The sequence below is a fragment of the Sminthopsis crassicaudata genome, chromosome 1 (genome assembly GCF_048593235.1).
Source record: "Sminthopsis crassicaudata isolate SCR6 chromosome 1, ASM4859323v1, whole genome shotgun sequence".
Classification (NCBI taxonomy): domain Eukaryota; kingdom Metazoa; phylum Chordata; class Mammalia; order Dasyuromorphia; family Dasyuridae; genus Sminthopsis; species Sminthopsis crassicaudata.
In genome coordinates, this window is record NC_133617.1 from 633,379,337 (window position 1) to 633,407,219 (window position 27,883).

General features: G+C 34.3%; 1 protein-coding gene across 2 annotated transcripts in view; it reads right to left on the reverse strand.

The window, feature by feature from the left end:
* Positions 1 to 27,883, reverse strand: part of GLIS3 (GLIS family zinc finger 3) — a 658,251-nt gene that overhangs the window by 95,857 nt on the left and 534,511 nt on the right. For both annotated transcript variants that reach the window (XM_074282835.1, XM_074282836.1), the window contains one exon: positions 25,936 to 26,077. In XM_074282835.1, coding sequence (XP_074138936.1) covers positions 25,936 to 26,077 — 142 coding nt within the window. The remainder of the gene's footprint in view (positions 1 to 25,935; positions 26,078 to 27,883) is intronic.

Below are 27,883 nucleotides of genomic sequence, written 5' to 3' on the forward strand. Positions count from 1 at the left end.
TTCTTTACAACTAATTTGATTATTTGTAATAGTCAAATGACTTATAATTATTGTAAATCAAAACGATCTAGTTCATTTTGAAGAGGGCTGCCAATAAATTAGCCATGGAATGATGAATCTTTTACAAAAATCTTTCAAAAAGACTATCTCTTAAGACTTAGAGGGACCACAGTTTGCAATGATAAAAAGGATAGCTTAACATTGATGGAATTGTAGTTTTTTAAAGTGTTATTCTTATCACTTTTATTATATAATTTTTGAATCTTGCCAACTTGCAGAATAGCACTGTGCACACAGTAGGCTCTTAATAAATATTCATTGTATTTTTTTTCCTAAATTGAATTAAACTTCACAGTCAACATCTTAGGAAGCAATCTTGAATACCAACTTTTTAGAATATTTGTCAATACAATACTTTCTTCTTATCTACTGTGTACAAATTTGACTTCTACTACTGCTCCAAATTGTATGACAATGAAATTCAGATTAAGAGAATGAAATCTTTTATCTCTGGGTAAAAAAAAACAAAAACAAAAACAAAAAACTCTAATATAAGTATTAAATAGCCATTATACCCATGATTGCACTGATTATTATTGAATCTTTTCAATCAACTATGCCATTTATGTAGAACACATTGTAATGAGATACACATGTTTTGAATGACAGTCAAGGGTTGTGCCAATTTCTCTAGGATACAAAAAAATTTTAGTAAGACTGAAGTGATAAAATCCTTCAGTGTCAGTATGATGTCTAAATGGGTTAGAATTCTCTCTCTAGTGTTACCACAGGGTTATTGCCCATTTTTTAAAGCTAGTAAAAGTCTTTTCAGTCTACCTTCAGACATGGTCAGTAATTGGCAGATGGAGAAAATTGATTAGGCATGGTAGATGAATGTATAGGAAATCTTGTTGCTTTTGTGAATGATAATGAAATCCCCAAGGAAGAAAAATTCTGTTGCTAGATTAATATAAGGGTTCCCTGCTTAAACTGGGGGCTATAAGATCATTCTCCTCTTACTTAAGACTTTTTCTTTCCATTAGTTTTGGGTTATGTTAGTTCTTATTTAGTATCTGTCTCTTCCTGAGGAAAGTGGTAGGACTATCCCAGATATATTTTGTATTTCTGACCAAGAAAAATTTATCCAAGTATTTTTCAGATGCATCTCAAAGTATATTTGTAAAATGGGAATGGTAATATCATATATCTCACTGAATTGTTGTGAGACAATATATCTTAAATGAGGTGAAAAACTGATATAAATGTTACCTATTATTAACCTGAAGTGGCCATTCAATACCCTGAGTGGATTCTGTATGGAACATTTGTGCAAAGACATGGGTATATTCTCATGGAAGATGAGGGGAGACGTATATAAGTTAAGATCTGTTCCAGAGGAAGCAGAGTTATAAAGTATTATGTGATTGTCCAATGCCAGATCCAAAAGAGGAATTACTACTATATCACTCCTGACAAGTAACTTCCAGCTTCTATTTAAGGACCTCCAAGGATAGGGAAACCCATTACTTTTTCAAGCAGTCTATTCTACTTTTAGAGTGTTTAAATCTTGGAAAGATTTTTTAAAAAATATTATTGTTTTAGTTTATTTTTTAAATAACATCAAGGCTAAATTATCTTCTTTGCCATTTCTTCCTGTTGGTCCTGATTTTATCCTTCAGATCTAACAGTAATATTGTTTTAAGAATAACTCTGAGCAAATAAGGCATTATGGCTATTATAAATAACCAATTAACTACACAGGACATATGAAGGAAGACAACATTTGCATCCAGAGAAAGAATTAATAAATAGAAGTATATATTATTTTCATCTCGTTTATGTATGCTTTCTCTTTCTTGTGGTTTTTTCTTTCTTTTGTTCTGATTTTCCTTTCACAACATGACAAATATGTTTAAAACAATTATACATGTATAACCCGTTTCAGATTGCTTGTTGTCTTGGAAAAAGGGAGGTAAAGGAAGGAGAGAAAAAAATTTGGGACTCAAAATCTCATTGAAATGAATGCTGAAAACTAACTTTACATATAATTAGAAAAATAAAATACTATTGAGAAGAAAATTACATATATATATATATATATATTTGCATGCATGTAAAATGATTCTATATATACTTCTCTTATTTTATTTTTCTTCTCAATAATATCTACTGTCTTTCCATTTTATGAGTGAATTCATCCAATTTGTATACTAAGCTATAATTACTTATTATTTATATGCCTCCTTTCTATTTTCCTCACTTTCCTTGCCACCCTATTCCTATTCTTCCTTACTTTTCTGCTGTGCTTCTATCTCTCACCTTATTTCTATTCCTCCTGACTTCTCTATTTGACTTCTGCCCACTGTTTTGTCTTCCTTTTATTTAACCTACCCCCTTTTTAAGAATATCTCCCTTATCTTCTCCCCTCACTTAATCCCCTTGCTTTCTCATTTGTATCTGAATTTAGAAAAGTTTTATATCCTTTCAAAAATATGTTATTTCCTCTTTATCCCATTCCCGTTAATTCTCACATTCTCCTAACCCTCCACAACTCTTTCTGATCATCCTCTTATTTCTTTATAAATTTAAAAGATTTATTTTCTTTTAAATATATATGTTGTTCTCTCTTCAACTTAGGTCTGTGAATAGATTACCCTTAAAAATCTATCCCTTATTCTCTCTCCCTCCCAATCCTTTTCTTCTCATTTCTTTCTGAAGTGTAGGGTTCCAGAGCTATCAGCCTTCCTCCCCTTCTCTGTATCACTTCTTCCTCCTGAACCTCATTTTTAAGAAATAATTATATACATGGTTTTGCCTTTTAGAATCACATTTTCATCAGCACTACTTTAATCTTTTTTTCAAACTACCCAATTATTAAAGACAAATTTAGATATACTGTTTACATTTCCATGTATTAAAATAATAATTTGTGCTTATTGAATCTCTTATAATCATTCTTTGATGTTTAGCTTATATTTCTTTTGGATTTGATATGTTAATTTTTCTATTAAGTTCAATTCTTTATGCAACAGAATCCTGAAAGTCTGGCAATTTATTGAATATCCTTTTTTCTTTCAGGATTATGCTCAACTTTGCTAGGTCTGATACTTTGCTCTGCAATAGATACTGTTTCAAGACCTATTATCCTTTAATTTAGCCAATGCTAAATGACTATTTGGTATTACTCCAGAGGTAAGAGAAGCTTTTTTTTCCCCCTCAAGGCCATTTTTGTTAAGTGCTTTGCCCAGGGTCACATAGTTAGCAAATGTTAAGTATTTGAGGCTGGCTTTGAACTCAGGTCCACCTGATTTTAGAACCATGCTCTATTTATTGGGCCATCTTTATTTATCTTTATTTATTGGGCTTCTTTTTTTTTTGCTTCCGTATTCTCCTCTGAAGATGAATCCCCATCTTCTTTATTACCATATTAATTATCATTGGGTTCTTTCTCCTTTGCCTGCTTTTTATTAGTATTGTTATTATTTATAGCAGCTTTTTATTATAATCATCTCTAGTCCTGTGCTATAGAGAATAGTGCTTCTGGCCTCAGATACTTTTTACTGTAATTTTTTTGAGTTTTGTCTTGGGCCCAATTTCTGCACTCTTTTCCCCACCTCTAAGTCATAGCTAGGGCACCCCAGCATACTCTGCAGGAAATGTTCTTGCTTCCTGAAAACCAGAACCTTCCAGTAGCTATCACCTTCAGTTATTCCCTTTGGCCTGGAACCAAAACCAAGAACTCAGCTCTCCTGTAAGAGCTTATAGCCAGCAGGATTCCCACCCCACTGCTTTTGCACTTACTGGGAGTATGCTGTTGTCTTCTTACTCAAGGCCATGTCTAAGTAGCACTACTGGAAGCCTGTCATATTTTTCAATGGAGGTTTTTTCAATCTTCCCCTTAGAATCAGGGCTCCCTACAGTGTCCAGGACATAGAAATTCTTGTGGCTGTGATCAAGATTAGCTCCAAACCCTTTAATCTCCAGTATTCCCTGCTTGTTTCAATGGAACTAGCCTAGAGGTGTTTATACTTCACAGCAATCAAGCTTCTATCCTGGGATTTTTCTTCACATATTCTCTGGTTGTCCCAGGAAGACTATGGTTCTGCCCCAACTCTTGTTTGTTTTTGATGTTTTATGTTCTATTTGAGGTGCTATTTTGTCTTATTTGCAGAGGAAATCTGGAGATCTTAGAATTTTCTGACCTTCACCATCTTCCCAGAGTCCTCTTCCTACAATCACCTTTTAAAAATTATTATACTACCTCATGGAAATGCTTGTTTTAATCCATAAATTAAAAGTAAAACCAATCATTAAAAAAATTAACTAAAACAAGTCAGATTCCTCTTCCACATGACAACCCCTTCAAATACTTGAAGATGTTTATCCTCTCCTCCCTCAAACTGCTCTTCCTCAGGCTAAATATTCCCAGTTTCTTTAATATTTACCAAATGATAAAACTTTGATGAGATCACATATCTTTGAAGTATGAAAATGTCTGCTTGCATATGGAAACCACAACATTTAAAGTTAGTTCTTGAATGGCTTTAGGTGCAATGCACAGGTCTTTCTATTTCTAAGTAAAAACAATAGCCTTATACTGCCAACGAAGAGAAATATTACACCAAATATCTATCTTTAGGGATATTTCAACATGTAGTAGAACTGAGGATAAACTATACTGTATATGTAGGAGTGGGTGATATGATGCTAAATGATATTTTTTGATGAATAAAAGGGTTCTTAAAATCAGTTTCCCAAACACATGATAGGGAAGGCATGGTTTGGTTGCAGTTCCTCAGAAAGAGAATTGAGGAGATTATTGGACTTCAAGTTCAAAATGAAGTAATGTTGGGATAAAAAAGTAAAAACAACAACAACAACAAAAAAAAAAACCCCCAACACTAATGTGATCTCAGGCTGCAGTAAGTGAGACACAGCCAGTGAAAGAAGGAAAGTGACAATCTCACTGAACTTGTCATTGGTCAGATCATAACTAAAATAAAACATGAAGCTCTGAATGGTGATTTTAACAAAGATACTGATAAATTAGAGAGTATTTAGAGGAGGACAATCAGGATGATGAGCAGCCTTGAAATCATGTCATATATGAATTGAGTGATGAGATTGGAGATGCTTAGTTTTGAGAAGGGAAGACATTTAGGGAGGTCACAATAATTATCTTCAAGTGCTTGATGAGCTATGCAGGAAGAGGAACCAGGCTTGTTCTGCTTGGCCCTAAAGAATAGCTTGTGAAACAATGGGAAGACTTTTACAAATAAATTTTAGCATGATATAAAGAAACACTTCTTAATACTTATGATGATCTTAAAGGGGAAAGGGCTGCCCTAGAAGGGAGTAGGTTTCTCTCAGAAGAAGTTACTTTTTTATTTCCCAACGAAGTAATTAAAATAAATCAAATACACAACTAATAAAGTAATGAGACATTCCAACAATGCCCAACTGGGTTACTCATTGAAGATTTTTAGGCAGAGATTGAATGAATACTTGTTGGGTGATATTATAGAAGAAATTTTTTAGGTATGAGCTATACTCTAGTAAGGATGTTTCCAATTCTAATAATCTTTTTTCCCAATAGTGTAATCTGAATTTTAGAAGATTAATGAAGTTCAAGCTCTGGAAATTCCCACCAAGCTAAAAAGCCTATATATATATATATATAGAACACTTAGTGATACAATAGCTAGTTATACTAGGTATACTAGTCTTAATGTTGGACTAAGAAATTTCCCTATTCTTTTTCTCATCTCACAAATCACTGGCATAACTCCCCACCATTTATTCCTTTAGTACCATCTCTGATGAAGTAGCTCTTCTTCTCATCATAGCCCATCTATCTAAATTTTGCCTCACCCATTCATCTGCATTTATTTTCAAATTCTCTCCTGTCTTATAATAAATTGTTTCTCTTCTTTCCTTTCCACAATCTTGAATCCCTTTCTCCTGGTTCCTTCTTCATTGCTTATAGAAACAAGTCTCTCTATACTTGAAAAAAATTTTTATTGGAACCTACCATTCCCATGATCATTCTCCAGGTCTTCTCTTTTTCTCAGCCAAAATCTTTGAAAAAGCCATCTATATTTAGTGTCTCCATTTCTTTTTCTCCCCTTCCAAAGAGCCAGTAGTTAAACATTACCCAATCTGTCTCTGTTCTTATCCTTTCATTCTCTGCAACATTTTGGTACCCATTCTTCCTGGTACACCTTGGGGTTTTTGTGATACTAATACCCATAAAGCAATTTTTTGAACCACAGAAACTCCTGAAACTTCCTATGAAAATTTGGAAGGGTTGTGACTTGAATTTGTGGAGAAAATCACATCTATAAAATCAAGGATTCTTGGATTTGAAGTAGGTAAAATTTTCCCATGGTCATAAGTCAATATAAGAAATCTTGTGATATTGTTTCAGATTCTTTTTGCCTAATTAAAAATAAATATAATTGAAAACATGGGTAGCAAATTCAAATTTACTGTTGATAAGAGGAAACTATTTTTTGTTTGTTCAATCATATCATAAGATAGAGTAGTCATAGGATTTGTCTGTGAATAAGAAAACAAAACATATTCATTTTGGGGTCACAGAATGATGCATCTTTAAGTGAAACTGATAATTTAAAAGGGTTTATTTCAATGTTATTTATGTTCCAGTGGCAACATTGAGAATCTGAATCCTGGGAATTGACACATTTAAATGATAGTATCACACATAATATTCAAGAGTAGGTTAGCCATTTAACTATCAGTTAGCCATGCCCAATAAAAATATTTGACCGTTTCTGTCTTTACACTCAAAAATGGCTTCAATATTTAAAATGTCAATTGTCCAGCTATCAAATATAAGCAAGACATTTAATAAATTATTTGATTTAGAAAATGGGCAGCTAATAGGAAATGTGCCTCTTTCTCAATAAAATTTCAAATACACATCAAGAATGTATTGATCTGAGGGGTAGAGGAGGTATTAATGAGCAATTAGAACAACAGCTCTTCTTTAGTAAATGTATACAGCAAAATTTGCAGCTGAAATGTTTTCCACTCTGTCAATAATGCAAGAGGGAAGGGATTTACTGAGTTTTTACTCTACCAAGCTACAATTATAAATATGCATTTGGAGAAGCCATTTAAAAGGAATGTGCTAAAAATCAGGATCCTGTCTCATATTTTAGTTCTACATTCATAATGAACCAAGAGAGATATAATTATTACTCATGGGAGGCACATTAACCCTTTTTGAGTAGCATGACATTTATTTCATGTGTCTCTAATGACTTTGAAGATTTATGAGCTCAAAATTTGTTTGCTGCAAGAGCAGAAGGGAAGAACAAGAAGAGAGATGTAGAGATAGAGACAAAGCATTCCAAATAGAAAGAGGAGCAGAAAGAGAAATTTGGTCACAGGTTATGAAAGTAGAAGGGAATCAATATCAGATGAGAGGGTCTGGGTTCAAAGTTTGCCTTTGCTACTTTTCCTCTTTATGACCCAGTGGCTTAAGCCCATTAGACCTTTTTCCATTTTATAGAATGAATGGATTGTATTAAACATTCTCTGAGTACACTTTCTACTCTAAACTGTAGGCTGTTTGATGACACTTTTAACTCTTCTGCCATTGTAAAGAAATGGACATTTAAATTAAGGGCTGTCACTAAACAGTATACTACGATGAATAGAGAACTAGATTTGAAGTCTGAGCCCTGGAATTGAATTCCTGATTTGTTATTCTAAGATGCTGAGACAAATCACCTCATTTATTCAGATTTTAGCCTCTAGCTTCAGTTTTCTGATGACCTATTACTTAGTGGTAAGACCACCTACTTGGAATGGTATAAAACAGGAGCAGAGTATATAAAATCTTAGACTTGGAGTCAGCAATCTCAATTCTGATATTTACTTAATTGAGTGAATTTGGGCAAGTAAACTCTAAATTTCAGTTTCTTCTGAAGAATGGGAATTGGTGATAGCATATATCTGACAAGGTTGTTGTACAGGGCAAGTAAGATAACATGTACATATAAATTAAATACATATGTATTTATATGCATGCACATATATGTGCATATATACACATATGCACATGTCAGATATATACAAAAATATTATAAATGTTTTTATTCAATATATGTCATATATTGACTACATTGTTATGCCACAGTTCTTTTATTCTCCTGACTCAGTCTCTCCCTAATTATCCTGACCAAGTCCTGACTCAGTTTCTCTCCTTCAGACAAAGCTCAGTCCTGCAAAACCTCCCCTCCCTCTTTATCAGAATATTTAATAAGGATAAAAGATCTTATGTTTTAGAATGCCTCTCCCCATCCCAATCTATCAGAATATCAGATACCATCTTATGAAGATGTCTCCCCCCATCTCTGATGGCTCACCCTATCCTGTCAGAGTCTCGTTCCTGCTCTCAGCACCTTGACTCTGCCCCTACCCCCTGCATCTGAGCCATGTGTATATATGTCATTGAGAACTCACATTGTTTGCTGGATTCTTGGAGATGATAGTCTTATTCAGCCCTGGGACCAAACCATGGATCAGTTTGGTTCCAGTGTATCTCTCCATTAAATAAATTATTAAATACTCTCTAATCTCTATTTTGCTCAGTTTCTCCGGCATTACATTTAAGGGTTTATTATGAAGAGAAAATAAAATGATGCTTAGAAAGTAGCTTATGGGCTTTTAAAGAATACACAGAATCAGAGTTCTAGAAGTTAAAGGTACAACTAGTCCAATCCTTCATTTTAATGTTGAAAAAAATCAATTTCAGGAAAACAAGTATCAAGCCCAAGGTTACAAAGATATGTGAACTATTAAAAAAATAATAAAGCTGTGATTTCATCTGTGCAAAGAATTCCAGGCAAGGAAACTCCCTCTACCAATGCCCATCACCACCTATTGTTCAATTTACAGCCTTAAGTGATTAAGTGACATGCCCAGGGTCTATAGTCAAGATGTTTCCTAGATTAAATTCAGCTCTGCCTGATTCTAAAGCCCAGTTTGCCATCCTCTATACCACAATGACTCTCAACTTTTTGGTAGCAATTCAATTATGCATTCTAGACAAATTATCAACAGAACAGAAACACAATCTTCTAGTTTTTCCACTAGGTGTAATAAGGGGGAAACTCACAGAATTAAAATACTGGGCTTTTTTGGGGGGGGTGGGGTGGGGATTGGATTAGTGCATAGCTTCCTACTCACAAATCAGAAGACATTTCAGTTTAAAAAGATAACAAGTCATTTTCATGCATAACTGCACTTCCTTAAGGAGTGAAAATGGTTGTTACTAAAATGTCAACACAATTGTCCTCCTTCAAGCTTAGTTTATCTTGAAGTACTTTACATTTTCAGCACTCTTTGTGTTTGTTTCTCTACAAGCAGAAAGATACTGTCTTGGTTAATTTCCTGAATTTAAAACAACTTCTGTCAAGATATTCCTAGAAGAATGAAGTGTAACGGCTGTGTGATTAAAGTTCTGGTCCTTGAAAGGGGAAAATTGAGGCAGGCCGTGCTCTGTTTCTGTTTTTATTTCCCTTTAAGTAATTCAGCTCTATGTCTTTTCAGATTTGTAGAGGAAACCTCTCCCAACTTCAGAGCACAAAGCAGACTACATTTATGTGAGAGGAAAATATTTTGTAAGGGTCATTCAGAGGGAGAAATTGGATCTTGGAGCTAATTGGTGAGCTAGAGAGACACTTCAGCAAATACTTACTTCACCATTGTCTCTGGCTACAATCGTCTCTTACCTAAATCCTTTTTCAGAAAGCCTTTCTCTCTACTTGGGAAGTGCATCATTACTCATTCCACTTTTATTATGGAAAAGGAGCTTGTAGCAGGTTCCACAGTCATCCCCCTGATCTTTTCCTCTCCTCCTTGGGGCATGAATAATTTTAATATTGCCGTTTCCTAAAAATCTATTCTCTCTGCCTGTCTTTTTTTATTCTATTTTGCCAAGGAGCAGTATCATTATATAGCAGCCCTGATGAGTGGATAATGAAACAATTCCTTTTCAATTGGATTGGGTGGCTGTCAGAGGGAAATGACACCAGCTTATACATCTCTGACACAAGACCCCAAGTTAATTGATGGCAAACAATAGTACCTGTCTTCTGTGAATCCGGACAAAGAAAACAAACACGTGTCACCTGATGGATAGCTTTGGCAGGGGATAAACAAATGTATTAGGGGGACCCATTTATTAGCTAGAGAGAAGATACAGACCTAAAGAACATGCCTATTAGCTTTTAGCTTAAGAGTTCCACTGTTCACTAGGGAACTGAAATAAATAAGGTAAAATGAGGATGTATTGATGTCCTGGAAAGTTACATGAATATTCAGCTTCTGGTACAAATAGCTATTCCTCTGGGAGCTTGAAACTTCTGTGTTAGCTGCCCGATTACATTTCCCCATCATGGATGCAGATCTCTAGCCAGGAAAGAAATTATTAGTGTCTAGAGGAGCCATGCTTAGGGGCCTGCCTGCCCACTTCCTCCTCTCCTATTATTCTGTGTGTGTGTGTGTGTGTGTGTGTGTGTGTGTGTGTGTGAAAAAGAGAGAGAGAGAGAGAGAGAGAGAGAGAGAGAGAGAGAGAGAGAGAGAGAGAGAGAGAGAGAGAGAGAGAGAGAGAGAGGAAAAGGAAGAGGGAGGAAGAGAGAGGGAGGAGGGAGGGAGACAGAGGGACAGATACAAATAGACAGAGACAGAGAGGGAGACAGAGAGAGAGATGAGAGAGAAACAGAGAGAGAGAGGGGAGGAAGAGAGTGGGGAGGAAGGAGAGGGAGGGAGGAAGAGAGAGAAAAAGAAGAAGGAGGGAGATTGAGGAAAAGGGAATGAGGGGGAAATAGAAGAAAGAGGGAGAGAGGGAGAGAAAAGGAGAAAGAGGGAGAGAGAGAATGAAAATAAATTTGGTTTTGGAAATGCGTCAATTGAATTTCAAAGGTCATGGTGAACCATGCTGAAATGCCAGATATAATTAACAACTGCATTTTGAGAGCCATTCAGGATATTTCAAATTCAGAACAAAGGCATTTTGCTTAAAAACATACACACACGTGTCCATACACACACACACACACACACACACGCACATTTCACTAGTTATCATTTTAGCATATAACTAAAATTTTCTTCTGCTAATCCCTTATGTATCAAGCTGTGCTCTCTCAATAATGATATACCTAATCCTAACAGACATCATTTCCCCCTCCTTACTCCTTCTTACTCGAACTGAAGACATTCACAAAGACTTAGTTTCAAAGAAAGGTATAAGAATTATTTGAACAGAAGTCTGTCAGACCCCACTGGGAGATCAGTCATTTGCCCGATGGTTTGCTGGTTTCCTGGTTTCCTGCTTGTTAGGTAATACAGAGAATAACGTTCTAGATTTGGAGTCTAGAAACCCTGAGTTCAAATCATGTCTTGAATATTTATTATCTATGAATCTCCTGAGCAAGTTACAGCCTCTGCCTGCCTCAGTTTCCTCATCTATAGAACATGGAATATAATAATAGCAACCATATCCTACCCACCCTATTTCTATTGTGAAGACTAAATGAGGTAATATATGCAAAGCACTTTACAAATCTTAAAACATTGTATGGAAATGTTAGCTATTTTAGGAAGATGGGAAAGGGAGAGGATGAGATTGAAGGAATGACAGAAGCATTATTTATATTATGTGTGTACATATATTATATATATATACATACACATATATTCCCTAGAAAATATGCACAGATACCCTTTGACACAGTTCTATCACTGCTAGATCTCATGTCTAAAAAGAGATTAAGGAAATAAGAAAAATTCTTATATGTACAAAAATATTTTTGGCAGTTCTTTTGAGGTGAAAAAAACTAGAGAATAAAAGGACGCCAATCAACTGAAGAATGGCTGAATAAGCTGCGATATATGAACGTGATGAAATACTATTGTACTGTAAGAAATGTGGAAGTATATTATTTCAGAGATATGAAGACTTATATGAACTGATGCAGAGTGGTGGGAGCAGAATCAGGAAAACAAATTTATATTATAGTATCAAAATTATAAAACTGAACAGTTTACTTTATTTTACCATATATATTTGTTGCCAAGCATTTACTTTTCTTATTCTTTTTCCCCCCCAGTGGGGTAGGAGTAGGAGACAGAAAAAATAAATTTCTGTTAATTTTTAAAAATAGACAGATAACCCACACTTTAAAATAGAGAAATAGGAGAGGGGCTATATATGCAAATAATCGCATGTACTTTCAGATGAGATCATTATATTAGTAGTGTTGTTTAATAGTTTCATTGAAAGAAACTTCTCACAGAGAAATCTTATAAACAAACAAATAAATATAAATAAAACTTTAAAAAGCAAGAAAGAAAATATGTTCAGGAGTTTGGCATTTTGGGAATTTTCCTGACTTACTGCAATCTGATAGTTTGAATTTTCACAAACAAAGAAAAAAGTGGGGAAAAATAATATGTTTCTTTATTGGCTATTCTTGGTGTCCCTTTCAATCATATCTACTGATTTTTAAAAAAAGCATATTTCTTCTTTGCCTTTATTTTTTATTTATTTTTCTGAGAACTTATTGTATTCCTTCAGCAGAATGGAAGCTTTTTGAGAGCATTTTTGTCTGTGTTCCAGCTAGGAATAGAGTATCATATACAGAGAAAGTACTTTATAAATGCATGTTGAATTATAATAGATTCAAAGGCCCTTTGCAATTTAAAATTTCTGACCTATCAACTAAAAGATTGTTAATAGGTAATCCTATCCAGTCTTCCCTCTATATGAATTTATAGAAATACCTTAGGATTTCCTAATAATGTCTCCCAATATTTTGGTATAATTTTTCATTGAAATGTTGCAAACACCTAATCCTAGGTAAAGTTAAACAATTATGTTTGGTTCTTTATTGATTTACGCTTTAAAAGCATATCAAATACTCCTTAGAATCACTTTCTAACTTTCTAAAACAGACTATCTTCTTTGAGAGTTTAGGGTGAACTAATAATAGGGACTAGTTATAATCTGCCCTGGTCCTGCATGAAATCATTATCATTATTATTATTGTTAACAATAACGATAGCATTTAGGTTTGCAAAACACTTTACAAGTAATAACTCATTTTATCAATGGAACAACATTGGGAGATAGGTGTTATTGTTAATCCCATATTATTTCTACAGAAACCGAGGCATACAAGGTTAAATTACATGCTCAGAGTAACACAGAGGATAAGCATCAAAGCCTATATTTGAACTTGTGAGGAAGTAGTTTGTCACATTGTCTCCCCACGCCATTTATTCATTCAATAAACATTTAAGTACTGATTATTGACTAGCTTGTATTGTGTTAAGCTTTGAGGTTACAAAAAAAAAAGCTCTCAAGGAGCTTATAACCGGAATGGGGAAGAGAACATGCAAATAAACACACACATATACATATATCTATGTAATTGCACGAGAGAAAATGATAGAATTAAGAGGGTTAGGGAAGTTTTCCTATAGGAGGTGGGATTTAAAATAAGCCAGGGAAGTCTGTAGTGAGAGAAGGGCAGGAAGAACATTTCAGAAATAGGGAACAACCAGAGATATTCTGAAGCTGAGAGATAGTATGTTGTTTATAGAATAACCAGGTTGCCAGTGTCACTGATTCAAAGAGTACATGTTGAAGAGGAAATTGTATGAAGAGACTGGACATTGTATATAAATTATTTTTAATTTAAACTTTGCCTCTCTCCTAGGGCTGTGTACATGACTTTAAACAAATTATTTTAACTATTCAAAAAAGCAAGTGGGGTTATGATTATGGTAGTATTTACCTTATGAGATTGTTGACAGATGAAATAACAGATTGAAAGTATTCTATAAAATTTATATAATTATCAAATATTATTGTATGAAATTTGAAAGAGGTATATATTTGGTTTAATTTCTTATTGCCTAGATATTTATGTGTATATATGTATGTATGTATGTATATGTTTCCATGTATGTACTTGCGCACACACACACACGCCTCCTAATTGGCCTATCTAATATCTATTTTCTACTCTAGTCTATTCTCTGCATTTCTGCCAAAATGATTTTCCTTAACATCACATCTGACCATTCCTCTATTCAGCTTTATTCCTCTTTTGCATCCTAGCCCCAAGCTATATTCCCACCCTCACTGGACATCATTTCCTCTACAGAAGTCCATGCATCAGCATAACTGGCATACCTCTGTTTCTTGTGTGTGAAACTTCATATCCCTTCACTGTATCCTTGTAATGACTATCCCCTAAGACTGGAATGCATTCTTTTTTTTTTTTTTATCTCTGTCTCACTGAATGTTCCTCCAATAGGAGGCAATTAATAAGTGATTAGCAACCGAGATATTGGTTGACCGGGTTATTTAATCCAATTTTGCCCTCAGTTCTGGTTTTGAATATTGTCTTAGATAATTACTAGTTATGAAACCTAAAGTGAATCATTTAATTGCTCTCAGCCTCAACTGCCTCATCAGTAAAATGAGGAAAATAATGGCATTCCCTTCAAAGGGCTGTGATGAAATGAAATATATATAAAATTCTATGTAAATGCTATATAAAATTATAATATAAAATGTTAGCTAGTAATAGTAATAGTAGTATGAATTTAAATAGCTATACTACCTTTTCCAAGAATATTTGCATTTAAGCCTTCTCTCTAAATATAGAAAAAAAAAAGGACTTCTGTTAGAATTTTCAGCATCAGAAAAGCAGGTGGCACAGGTATTATACAGAGTTCTGCCTGCAAAAAATAATGCCAATAAACAAATAAGGTATTCTTTTCCTTTCCATTCCTATGCCAAGGAGGAGAGTGGTATTATTTGAAGAGAAAGAAGACAGGTGTGACAGAATGCATATCTGTCTAGGAAGCAGGAGACCTGGATTCTCAAATAGTAATCAAATAGTGACCTTGGACAAATTATTTCATGACCCTGAGATTCAGTTTCCTCATCTGTAAAATGAGGATTGAACTTGCTCTTTTTCTAAGATCTCCATTTCTAAAATATAATCTCCATGAGGGCAGAGATAATTTCAATTTTGTATTCTAGTTTCTACCATAATGCCTTGCATAAAGTAGGTGCTTTTTGAATTAATGCTAATATAAGGGTATATATGATGTGGGAAAGAAGCCAGGGAGGGCACTACACTAAATGGTAGGTAAGTAGGTTAGTACTGACATTAGTACTTTAAAGGGGACTTCCTTAAATAAATATCTAGCTTGTTTCACAATATACTCTTTTCCATTTTCATTTCACTGAATTCAACAAAAGACATCCTGACTATTAATACAAATTAATGATGTGCCAGATGTTAAATATTAACAAAAGCAATGATAATTACTAACACATTTATAACATGTTACAATTTTTAAAAATTTACTTACAACCTTGTGAGGGAAACAACATAGATATTATTAGATATTATGTTCATAGATGAGAACACTGAGAAAGAAGAAAAAACAAGAAAAAGAAGGAAGAAAGAAAAGAAGAAAAAAGAGGAGGAGGAGCAGGAGGAGGAGGAAGAAGAGGAAGAGCAGGAGGAGGAGGAGGAGCAGGAGGATGACAGAAGGAAGAGGAAGAGGAGGAAGAGGAAGAGGAGGAAGAGGAAGAAGAGGAGGAGGAGGAAAAGGAGTAGAAGAAGGAAGAAGAGTTAGAGGAGAAGGAGAAGCTGTTGCTAATGATGAAAAGGAAGGGAGGGAGGAAGGAAGAAAGGAAAAAAGAAAGGAAAGAAGAGAAGGAGGAGGAAATGAAATCTAAGATGAAGACAAGAAAGAAGAAGAATAATTAGCATTTAAAGACCTAAGAGCCTCAGTGCAGCTTTAAAATTTAATGGTCAAAGACTGAACTTGAACTTTGGGGACACAACAATATATTTCTTTCAGGTGCACAAAATAATTTACATGTATTATAGTTTTGATTCTCAAGATAATCCTGGGAGAAAGGTGGTGTTTTACACCTTTTTTTTTTTTTTTTTTTTTTTTTTTTTTTTTTTTTTTTGTTTGTTGTTGTTTTTTTTTTTTTTTTTTTGAGGCTGGGGTTAAGTGACTTGCCCAGGGTCACACAGCTAGGAAGTATTAAGTGTCTGAGATCAAATTTGAACTCAGGTCCTCCTGAATTCAAGGCTGGTGCTCTATCCACTGCGCCACCTAGCTGCCCCTTTTTTTTTTTTTTTTTTTTTTTTTTTACAGATTAGAGAATTGAGGTAGTGAGAAGTCAATTGATTTTTCCTGCGGCCACATAACCAGTTATGGTTATATCATCAATGCTATAACAGTGAATTTTTTTAGGCAACAAAGCTCAGAGAAATCAATTATGTATTATTGCTTAATTAAAAGTCCTTCTGACTTAATGGACTCGATTCAAGAAATTTTTCAAGTGAAAGAATAAAGTTTTTATATAGTGCTAGACTCTCTACTAAGTACTTAAGTATTTGTTTACTGATTTCTTCCCTTTTTATAAATTATCAGGTTTGATTAGAGGTATTATGTCTTGATTATATTTTGAAGACCTAGGTTTTGGTAGATTCTAGGCCCCAGTTTCCTCATATGTGTTATGATGAGACTAGAGTCAATCACTAAGGTCTCTTCCACCTTAGGGAACTTTCAAATAAAAATTTCTCACTTTTCATTCTGATCCTTAAGAGAGAGTCCAAATGTAGTTCCATTCCTGTTTCACTGCTAGGGCTTCTGATCTAGAAGTTGGATTCATGATTTCTAGAACTGTTAGAAATGAAAGAAGTGAAAGAATACTTTTGTTGAGGTCAAGAGAACGGAATTGAAACCCCATTTCCAGCCTTGAATTACTTTTGAGTCATTGTGAGCCTTGGCTCCATCACCCATAAATGGGAAAATAATATTCCTATTCCATCCACAATGGAATGTTTGGAGGAAAGTTCTTGGTCACACTAAAACACTAAGAAAAACAGGAGTTATATTTATAGGTCAGAAGGTGCCTTGCCCCACACTGCCTCACCCATTATCTTCAGGTTATTCTTACTGCCTTTAGGATAAAATATAGATTCCTATGTTGGGAATTTACATCCTCCATAGTCTTACCTACCTCATCCTCCATCTATTTTTCCAGTCATTGCATCTTATTCATCATCATCCACATAAAGTTTCAGCCACAGCTGCTCTCTGAACTCAATGTTCAACCTCCCCACTTTGTGTTGTGCCTAGAATACTTTGCTTTTATCCACCTCTCAGAATCCATAGCTTTTTTCAAGGCTTATAGGTACCACCTTCCCCAGGCAGCTTTTCCCAATTTCTCCAATTCATTAATATATTTACCTACCTATCTATTTGCTTGTTGTGTGTACTATTCTGCCACTGACGTGATATAACAGAGCACTGTCCTTGGAGTCAGGAATAGGTGAATTAAAATCACATTTCATATATTTAATCACAATGTGATTCTCTGATCTGGGGAAAGTCACATTAACATCTCTCAGTTTTAGTTTTTTCATCTCTAAAATAGAGATAACAATAGTATCTACTTCACAGAATTGCAGTGAAATTTGAAAGTGGCAATTAGATGTAAAGTGTTTTGCAAACCTTGAAGTGCTTTATAGATATTATTATTATTATTACTATTATTATTAATATCTGACTAATGTCGTTGAGATCAAGGACACTTTTGTTTTGCCTATATAATTCCAAAGATCTAACACAGTACTCTGTATATTATAGGAGCTTCATAATTATTTGTTGAGTAGAAATGAATTCAATAGCCCCACTTGATTTTATCTCTTCTTTTCTACAGTGGCCACCCCAGACCCTCACCATAGCTATGACCCTTCCAAAGGAGTCATATATTCTTAGTATGAATAAAAGTGAAACAATTTAAAGCTCTGCTTCCCACTGCAACAGTAATCCAGGCTCATCATCCAATGTCTCCAGGCTTTTTTGCTATTGTTTTTGCTCACCACAGAAATATTTTTACAGCAAAAAACCATACATAATGAAAAAACTGTATAATTTAGCTTAATCTTGTGTGAAAAACTAACAGGACTAGGAAGGAGTTAGTGAATGTGGAAAATTGAAACAAGAAATTACATCATTCTCTCTAGCACATTACATTTAGCAATGAAGACATTCCCTGTGCCAGCAGAGAAAATGGAGTCTTCATGTTCCTAACTCTCATGAGTGTAAAACCTCAGCCTTAATCAAAATTTGTATAATACCCAATAGAACAGAGGCATCAGGGTATAGTTAGAAAATACAGTGGTTCTAGTTTTATTGTTATGGGATGATAGAAATATCAAAAGTAAACCCTCATTGTAACAAAAGTCCCAAAGACACCCAAATAACTTTATCATAGGATTTTGCTGAAAGGAAAAATTATAGATATACCTTTAGGAATAATAATAACTAGCATTTTCTAGCATATATCTACATTTCTAGCACCTCTTTTTTCCCAGGTACTATACTAAACACTTTACACATATTATCTCATTTGATCCTCAAAACATCCCTGGGGGTAGGTGGTATTATTATCCACACTTCACAGTTGAGGATACTAAGGCAAACAGAGGTTAAGTGACATCCCCAAGATCATCTGGCTAGGAAGTGTCTAAGACTGGATTTGAACTGAAGCCTTCTTCACTTCCAGACCATTGTTCTATTCATTGAAATCAGTATATCTTCATGGAACATCTACCATATGAAATGCACTGTAAAGAGTATTGGTGTAAGTAGGCATTCTATCTGGGAAGGAAAGGCATAAATAGGTGAGATGTTAAATAACAATTCAAGTTTATAAATTAGCATATTGATACAGTAGAAATAGTAAAGAATTTGGAATCAGTACAACTACATTGGAATCCTGGCTCTAAGTACTTGGTTTGTGTGACCTTGGTCAAATGATGTAACTTCTCTGGGTTTAAGTTCTCTCACTTATATTTTGAGGATCTTGGACTAGATGGTCTCCAAGGTACCTCTGAGCTTTCAATAGATGACCATGTGATACCATCACCCTAGTTCAAAGCAATAATAGAAGTGTTATCATAGTGTTACATGTGTAACTTTATCAAGTGTTACATGTGTACTTTACTAATTGATCCCCTCCTATAATCTGTCCTTCACTTCTACTTTTTACAGCTATTATAGTCATAGCTAAAGTACTGGATTTGGAGGCAGAAAGGTCTAGGATTAAATCATTCTTCTGCTCCTTATAAGGTGTATAACCACAGACAAGGTACTTAATTACTCTGATACTCAGTTAACTCATTTATAAAATGTAGATCACTTTTTTTGCCACAGGAGAATGGTGAAGGTCAAATGAAATAATTTAATGAAATAAATTAATATTAAATAAATTAATTATTATTAATTAAATAAGTTAATAATTTAATGAAATAATGCATAGGAAAGACTGGTGCATTACATAAATATAAATAATGATTATCTCTGCCTTTCCAAGTCATCCTCTCTTTCTTCCCCCCTCCCCTCTTGAGATTGATACTTGTTGCTCTATAGGGAGGTAGCAAGTGAAAAGGAGAACCTGTGATGGTAATATTAACAATATGTTTAGAGAAAATGTAAAATAATCTGTAATTAAGTAATTTGCTATGTACTGGATGCTGGAAGGACAAATTCAAAGGTGAGACAATGCCTGTCCTCAAGAAGTTTACATTCTAAAAGATGAAAACAATATAGATAGGGGAATAGTATCTCAGAAAAAGAGTTTTGGTCTGAGAAGTGATATGGATGGCCAATTGGCAATTAGTTGACAACTATTCAACCTATCAGCAGGAAAGATGGCAAGATAGTGCAGTAGATGGCTAGATTTGTTAAACATAGACTCACTAGTTATAAAGTGCTAGTTATAGTTATCCTCATTCCCTCACCATTAAGATAATTCAGTTATACCATTTGTGTCTTTCTTCATATTTTTATTAAGATAGTTTCATAGTCATGTGTGTATCTGATCCTAACAACTACTCTGAGTAAATCTCATTAGGATTCTACATTTCATCTACATTAAGAGTCAGGACTCTACATTTCATCTACAACATGTCATTTTTCAGGTCCCAGTCCAACACCCAGTTTGCTAAGATTCTAGAACATTCTTTGTGCTTTTCTCCAACAAGTCTTGTGCTTATCATATCTGAAAAACCACAATCTAAATATCATTTCCTCCCACTTTCTCCAGGCTGAAAAATAGTATCCTATCTAACTGGTGAAATGAAAAGTATCCTGCTATTGTAATTAAAAGACTTTTATTTGAATTTGAGATCTATTATTTATGACATGTGCAAGTGAAGTTGAATAAGTAGCTTTAACTTGGTGGGACTTGATTTTGTCATTCATAAAATTTATGTGTGGGTGTGTTTTGTAGGGGGAGCTTCCCTATTTCTATGACCCTTTTATATCTTCATTTCAAGCCATTACTGGCTGTATATCCATTGAATTTCACCAAATTATTATGAAGAAAACTTTTTTGAACTGTAGTATCATTTGATTCAATAGATGTGTTCCTGCAGAATTACATGTAAATGAAATATTTGCAAATCAAATTATATTTTCTTATTATTTTCAATAAAATATTAGTGATGTGCACATGCATATGTGTTTATATGTAAATGTATGTGTGTGTATCTTTGTCCACAAGGGACACAGGACCTTTTAAACATCACATATTCTGTAAAAAAAGGCTTTCAAATAAAGCATTAAAGGCAGTCTAAATTAATAAGTCTAGAGTTAGAGTCAAGAAGACCATATCCTCCAATCCTAACTGATGCTTTCTATGTGACCTTGCTAAATCAATGCCTCTGAACCTCAGTTTCTTTCTCTATAAACAAGGATAATAATAATGTACTTTACAAGATTATTATGAGAATCCAATCAAATACTGTGTGTAAAGTTCTTAGAAAAGCTAAAAGCATTACATAAATGTGAATTATCACTATAGTAAAGTACTGGATTTAGAATTATGTTCAGATCTTACCTCTAATCTGTAATGGTTATATGACCCCAAACAAGTCATTTCCTTGTTTCAGTCATCTTTGTATGAGTTACCTATTCCTTGCTGCAATAGGATGCTGCAATACTGCTTGCAGGGTTTGTTTCACCCTGCCAGAAAAGTCAGATATGTATTCTGGAAGATTTATAATTCTGTCTACACTGGTTCACAGGATATACTTGTAGCATCTATAATCATGAAAAAGCACCTATATTTGTTATGAACTTGACTATATTTTATAATTTTATTCATTTGTTGTATTTAATGTACAGTTGTTCCACATCTTAAACTTTCTTTGCTTTGGTGCTTTAAAATTTTAAGCATTGCAGTTCATTGTAGAAGAGCTAGAAATCCAGTAACATGATTTTTAAATAACCTTTTTTTTGTTTTTGATGTTAAACAGGAAATGCCAGTAATGACCAGGGATACAATGATTACCCACAATACACTGGAGGGATTTTAGTTTGAAGATTTAGATTTCATTCCTTGTGTTTAAAGGAGACATTTGAAAAATAAATATTTTTGTACAAAAAGAATCAAGTCCTAAATGGAGGTATGATCTGCATCAATGGAGGAGCCATCACACTTGGAATTTCCTACAATGACCCAATCAAAATTACTTATACTATTGAACACTTAAAAATTGGATCAGTCATTCGCTACATGCACATTATGATTTCCAATGACTTATCCTTGAATAAATGATTGGTGCTTTCCAAGTATCGATTCTGATAAAGATGCTTAATGATAATCTTTTCACTGTATATATCCCTGGGTATAACACTAATTACTCTTCAAAATCCAAGTACAAGTTCAAGATGGAGATTTTATAAGGATTTGAAAACATTTCAAAATGTGACAAAACTGCTTTCTAATCAGTGGAGAATGTTACTCATCTTCTGGAGGTTTTTCCATCATGATCTCAATTTTTCATTTCATAGATCTTCTGTGGGGCTTCAACAATTCAACGATATCAACTTTTATAGCATTTTTATAGGCCAAGTCATAGAGCAATGTAGTATTTTCCTCTCTTAAATTCAAGTTTTATTTATCTCTTTCTTACTCAATAAGATCCATGGACTTCCCATTGTCTCTGGAATAGTCAATTCCTGTTTGGCTTTTAAAGTTCTTCACAACTTGGCCTCAACTTCCTGCCTCCAAATCTAGTATGCTAGTTATCACTTTAGTAGGTATAAAAAGTGGAAGAGAAAGAGATTATAGGAAGGGGTAAAGTATATGTATACCCCCATCTTGTGATATCTCTTCTATTATTGCCTTGAATAAGAATGATAATACCACAGTGTCATATGTTCAGAGTTCAAAGGGACCTTAGAGATCATCCAGTCCAAGACCATTACTTTCCAACTCAGGGAGACTTTCCCTGCTCTCTTCCCCATCGCAGAATCTCTTATTTCTTTCAACACTTGATGCAAGCACTGCTTACTCCATGAAACCTTTCCTGAGCCCACCTTTAAATGCTTAAATATGTATGATTAAGTCTTTTGGTATATTTAGAATACATCCATAGAATTAGAGGATCTAGCTTGAGATCTGGAAGAAGACCCTGGAGGCCACTGAGTCCATGCCTTTCATTTTACAGATGAGGAAACTAAAGCCCAGTGAAGTTGCTGATTTACCACAGATTATATTGGTGGTAAGCAACAGATAAGGGATTTGCACCCAGGCCATCTGTTCCCATTTTGATCATTTCCCCCCATCCTTTATTATTTCCCCCAACAGAATGTAAGGTCCTTGAGAGCAGAAACTGTTTCATTTTGTCTTTGTATTTCTGGTGTCAAAAACAGGATCTGAAAAACGTGTTCCCCCTTCTCCCTGCACCTTCTACCTCCCCCCCCACTATCAACAACACCACAAAGAGAACTAGCCTTGGAATGAGAAATTCTGGTTTTCTCATAGTCCTTATCTATGAGATGAACTAGCTGTGTAGCCCTGGACAAATTAATCTTACCTATCTCTCACAGCATGAGAAACATACTTTGTAAGCTTTAAAGTGTTATATAACAGTGAGTTTATTATTTGCTTTGTTCAATTTCTAGTAAAGTATATCATCTAGAAAGCAGTCATTTGCTGTAACCATTCCTGTCCTATTTCCCTTTCTCCTGGATACCTAAGAAGAACTGAGTTCCATGACTTAGCAGCTGTCCAGAGTAGCATGATATTCTTGACTTATCATACCTCTTTTAATTGAAGATTTTTTATTGTTATTCAGTTGTTTTCAGTCATATCTAACTCTTCATGATCCCATTTGGTGTTTTCTTGGCAAAGCTACCAAAGTGATTTGCCATTTCCTTCTCCAGCTCATTTTACAGATAAGTATCTAAGGTTAGATTTGAATTTAGGGAGATAAGCTTTTTTGACACCAGGCAGATGCTTTATTCATTGTACTGTCTAGCTGCCAACTGCAGGTTTATCTCTTCCATTATTATTATTTTTTTTAACCAACTGGCTTAGGGAATTACTTGGAAAATAGGTAATGCCTTATAATCAATAGCCCCAAACTGTTTACCAGCAGCACCAATAATGTGAGTGAATCTTGCCAATTCATACTTTCCTCTTGATCACCACCAGTTCACTAGTAGATTCCATCATGGGGCAACCCTTTACAGAGCTGGGTTTTCAGAATAATTTAGGAGAAAAGCTTCAATTTAAAATAATTTTTAATGGTGGCTCCAATAAGACACACAAAGAAGTATTTGACTACAATGAATCTTGGTGCAATCATGCTTTCTGCAGAAATAAATGTCTTCTGGGGCCAATCTTTCCAATGATCATCAACTGGCAAAATTTGATGATGTGCTTATCAACCTTCTTCAACATTGTTTTCATCATTTCAGGATAGTTACAAAATATATCTCTATCTGAATGACAGTTTCCCCAATTGTCTTATTATTATGCAAACTATGGTTCTCTTAAAATTTTGCAAACCATACTTTACTGGCACTAAAAGTTTCCATTACAGAACTTTAGCTACATTCTGTAAAAGACATGCTAGTTTTGAAAATTAGAAAATTTCACCTTCTTCATACTTGAAATTCCCAAATATTTTGCTCTCTCTTAAATAATATTGGTATCTAATGTATTATTATGGAGGTTCTGGTCCTGTACCTCTAGGGACATAAGTCCATCAACACACAGGTAAACATAAGGGAAAAACTCCTTGAGAAGTTTATTTTTTTCCTAAATCTTTATTTATAAATTTATGTCATTGGGGTGCTATAAAAGCACCCCACTCCCTTTCAATAACTAAAATTGTTCTCCTCTTTTCATTCACATTCCCCTTTTCTCTTTTTTTACATGAAAGCAAATAACTTTATAATCTTTTATTTTATTTAATATTAACATTTGCATTTGTATTGCTTTTACTTTCTGACTTTTGAGGGGAAAAGATTATGTTTGAAATCATATTTAAATTTTGGCTGTGTGACTATAGATAAATTATTGAACCTTTTTGGGCCAGTTTTTCATTTATAAAACCAGAAGATTGTCATATACAATCTCTATATTCTCTCCAGATCTAAATTCATGATAATTTATCTTTTCTTCCTCTGGTATGTCCTCAATGTTAAATGCTATATCCTGAAAATAACTAGAAAACACCATGTAAATAGAGCCAAAAAGATTAATAAATAAACATAGTCTAAGCCTAGTCTGTTATAAAGGATTTACTTAACAGAGTTTTGTTTTGTTTTTTGAAAATGAATAAAAGAAAATGAATTTGTGCATTGCAAATATATATTAAATGAGGGAAATCTGATAGTTAATCTAGAGAGAATTCTGCTACATTCTTTCATTACTGATGTCATATTACAATCCTGTTGAGTATTTTTATAGAAGCAATTATTTTTCCAGTATAGAATGAACTAAAGATACTAAGCTAAGACATACTACTAATACAGCATTAGACCTGGGGAAGAAAGACCTGAGTTCAACTACAATTCATATACTTGCTACCTGGGTGACTGTGGGCATGTCATTTAACTGCTGTCTGCCTCAGTTTCCTCATCTGTAAAATAGGATAGTAATACCTTGAATGCCCACCTTACAACAAAGCTATAGAGTTCCAATGAGATGATGCATCTGAATTGCTTTGCAAACAAAAATGCACAATATAATTGACATTTATTATTACTATCTATTTCTTGATGATAGGGCCTCATAGAACAACTTGCTTAATGTACTTTTTTGGCATTTGAATAAACAGATGGAGAACTGTCAAGTTTGAAAACACACCCACGCATGTCTTTCACCTAAGTAATGCCATCAATTCAGCAAGTCTTTAGAAGGAAAATAATTTTCCTGTTGGATGGGGGGGGGGTCCTTTCTCATTCTCAATCCATACATGAAATATTCAGACACTATATCACCTATTTCTTAAACCCAGCTAGGCAAAAGATGACTTGGAAGTCATAGCATTATGGATGGTGACAAACAGTAATGAAAATGCATCCAGCCTAATTTGCTGATTTGTATTTTCCTAGAGAACATGGCTTAATAGAACTTCCTTTTAAAATGCAAAGACCATGCTTTATGTTGTTCTATTAGGAAACACACAAGCAGCCTGTGACCTGCTTCAAGGGGAACATTGCTTCTGAGTTCTAAATCAAGTTTAATGAATTTAAGGTGACTGAAAGAGATGGGTGAACAAAGCTGTTGGCAGCAGTCCAGTCCTAGTAGGACAAATGTTTTCCTTGACTTTGTTTCTTTATGAGAAAAAAACAGTCTGCTGCCAAATTATCTCAGGAATCATGAAAAACACATATATGCCCATCTGTAGCAACATGTTCAATGCAAAATACAATAGATTTTAAGGAGAAGGTTTTTCTTGGTAAGCAATTTTTTAAAGCACAAAAATAAAAAAAAATAGATGTTTAATGTCATTTCACCTTTATTCCCTAATTTTTTTTTACCTGAATACATGTCATGGACAGATCCTGGAGATCTTCCCATGGTACCATCTGCAACATCTTGTGGGGAAGTGGTAGGTTGGAGAGGCTGAATGGTGAGACAATTATTGAAGATATCTTGATCGAGCTCCATGCTTGACCGCAACTAAGAAAAGGGGAAAGAAAAAAAAAAGATGGAAAAGGAACACTTCCTGGGAATATTTTTCTGAAAAGGCTTAATGACCAAGAAAGTACCAATTAGCCCAACCAGGGAGCTGACACTTGGAAAATGGGGAAGAAATCACTTATGGTGAAAAATCAAACTGATTAGCCTTTGGTATCCAGAATCTAGTTTCTTATATTTCTTTGTTCTTTTTTGTAATATATATTACTCATAGTAGTAGTAATATAATCAGTGACACATTTAGTTGAGTTATCAAGTTGGTATATAAGATGTTATAAAAGTAATAGAAAGAGATCCAGGAAAATTTATTTGTGAAAATTTTAATACTAAGAAATGCCATGGTACCAAGGACAGAGCTCTAATTTTAGAATCAGAGGCCTTGAGTTCATATCCAGCCTCTGATGTTTATATCCTCTGTGACCATCTACCATTTTAAATACTGAGATTATTACACTTTAAAGAATTTCTTTGTAAGTCGTGAGCTGCATAGTGACCAAAAAAATCCCTCCAACTATTCAGAAATCTACCATGATTTGGGTTACATCTTTCTAAACTTCCTTAAGCTGGTCCTCTAATAATGGACTGATACTGAGAGCTATTCCATCTGGTTAGACCTCTGGGACTTAACGTTCTGTTGGCATAGCTTTTAAGAACTCAGAGTTACATGTAAGCAGGAATGAAACATCTACCTTAGTAGTAGAGATCTCAGATTATATAAGCTTACAGAAGGGAAGAGGAAAGAAAGCAGATGTTAAGTAAAAGTAACACTGTGAATTATTATTGGCTGATTTGTGTGCTTTTTAATCAGTAGTAAGTTACTGTTTTGAGAGAAGTATTTTTCCAACTTCATAAAGTCTAGTGATTTATAAACATATGTCCTATGTTCAGTCTAGAAAAGCAGAAATGGTATGGTGACCTTGACTGAGAGGGGAGATCATTTAGCACATGTAGCATGAACAAAATAATTCTCTTTTTGCCAAACCATTTGTACAGCCTTAGCACATGCTAGTCCATATTTGCATTTCTGACCAAATACTTCCAGAGTGAATGCTTAATACTCTCGTGGCCTTTCTAAGGTATGTTTGTTATTTGGGTGCTAACCTAAAAACACATGCTGCTTAACTAAAACTGAAAGAAGGGGGAAAAATCAAGGCTTAGCATGAATTCTGGTAATCATGTCTAATTTATCTTTTGTACTTAAAACATGTTCTGAGGCTCATATGTTTTACCCAGAGTAGTCATCAACCCCCTATCTGCTTTCTATTACCCTCCCATTCTCATGGTTTTAACTGGTATCAGTAGTAATAAAGGCTTTTCATGAAATTAGGATCACATGTATGGAGTCAAATGCCTGAAAATTTTCCTTAGTATTGGCCTTACAATATAGTTAAGTTTTCATAAAGTGACTTCTATTAACTGCAAAGGGAGAATTAGATTGCTTACCCACAGGATTTAGAAGCCTAAATAGCTTACTGCTAGAGCTGTTTGCCTATCCATAGTGGGGATAATAATTGGGGAAATCATGGGAGATTTTTCTCAAAGGGTCAGATGGATAAGGGCAATGACATTTTGATACAACAGCCTATGTAAAACCATGACAACTCTACCAGACTTGTACTCCCTTCTTTCTACCACATGATTCCTCACTTGCTCTTTTTATACCTTATTATCACTTTTTTTTCCTCTTTTCTTTCTTGTCCTTATTGTTATTATTCAGTAATTTCATTAAAGTCCAATTCTTTGTAACTCTATTTGGGATTTTCTTAGCAAAGATACTGGAGTGGTTTC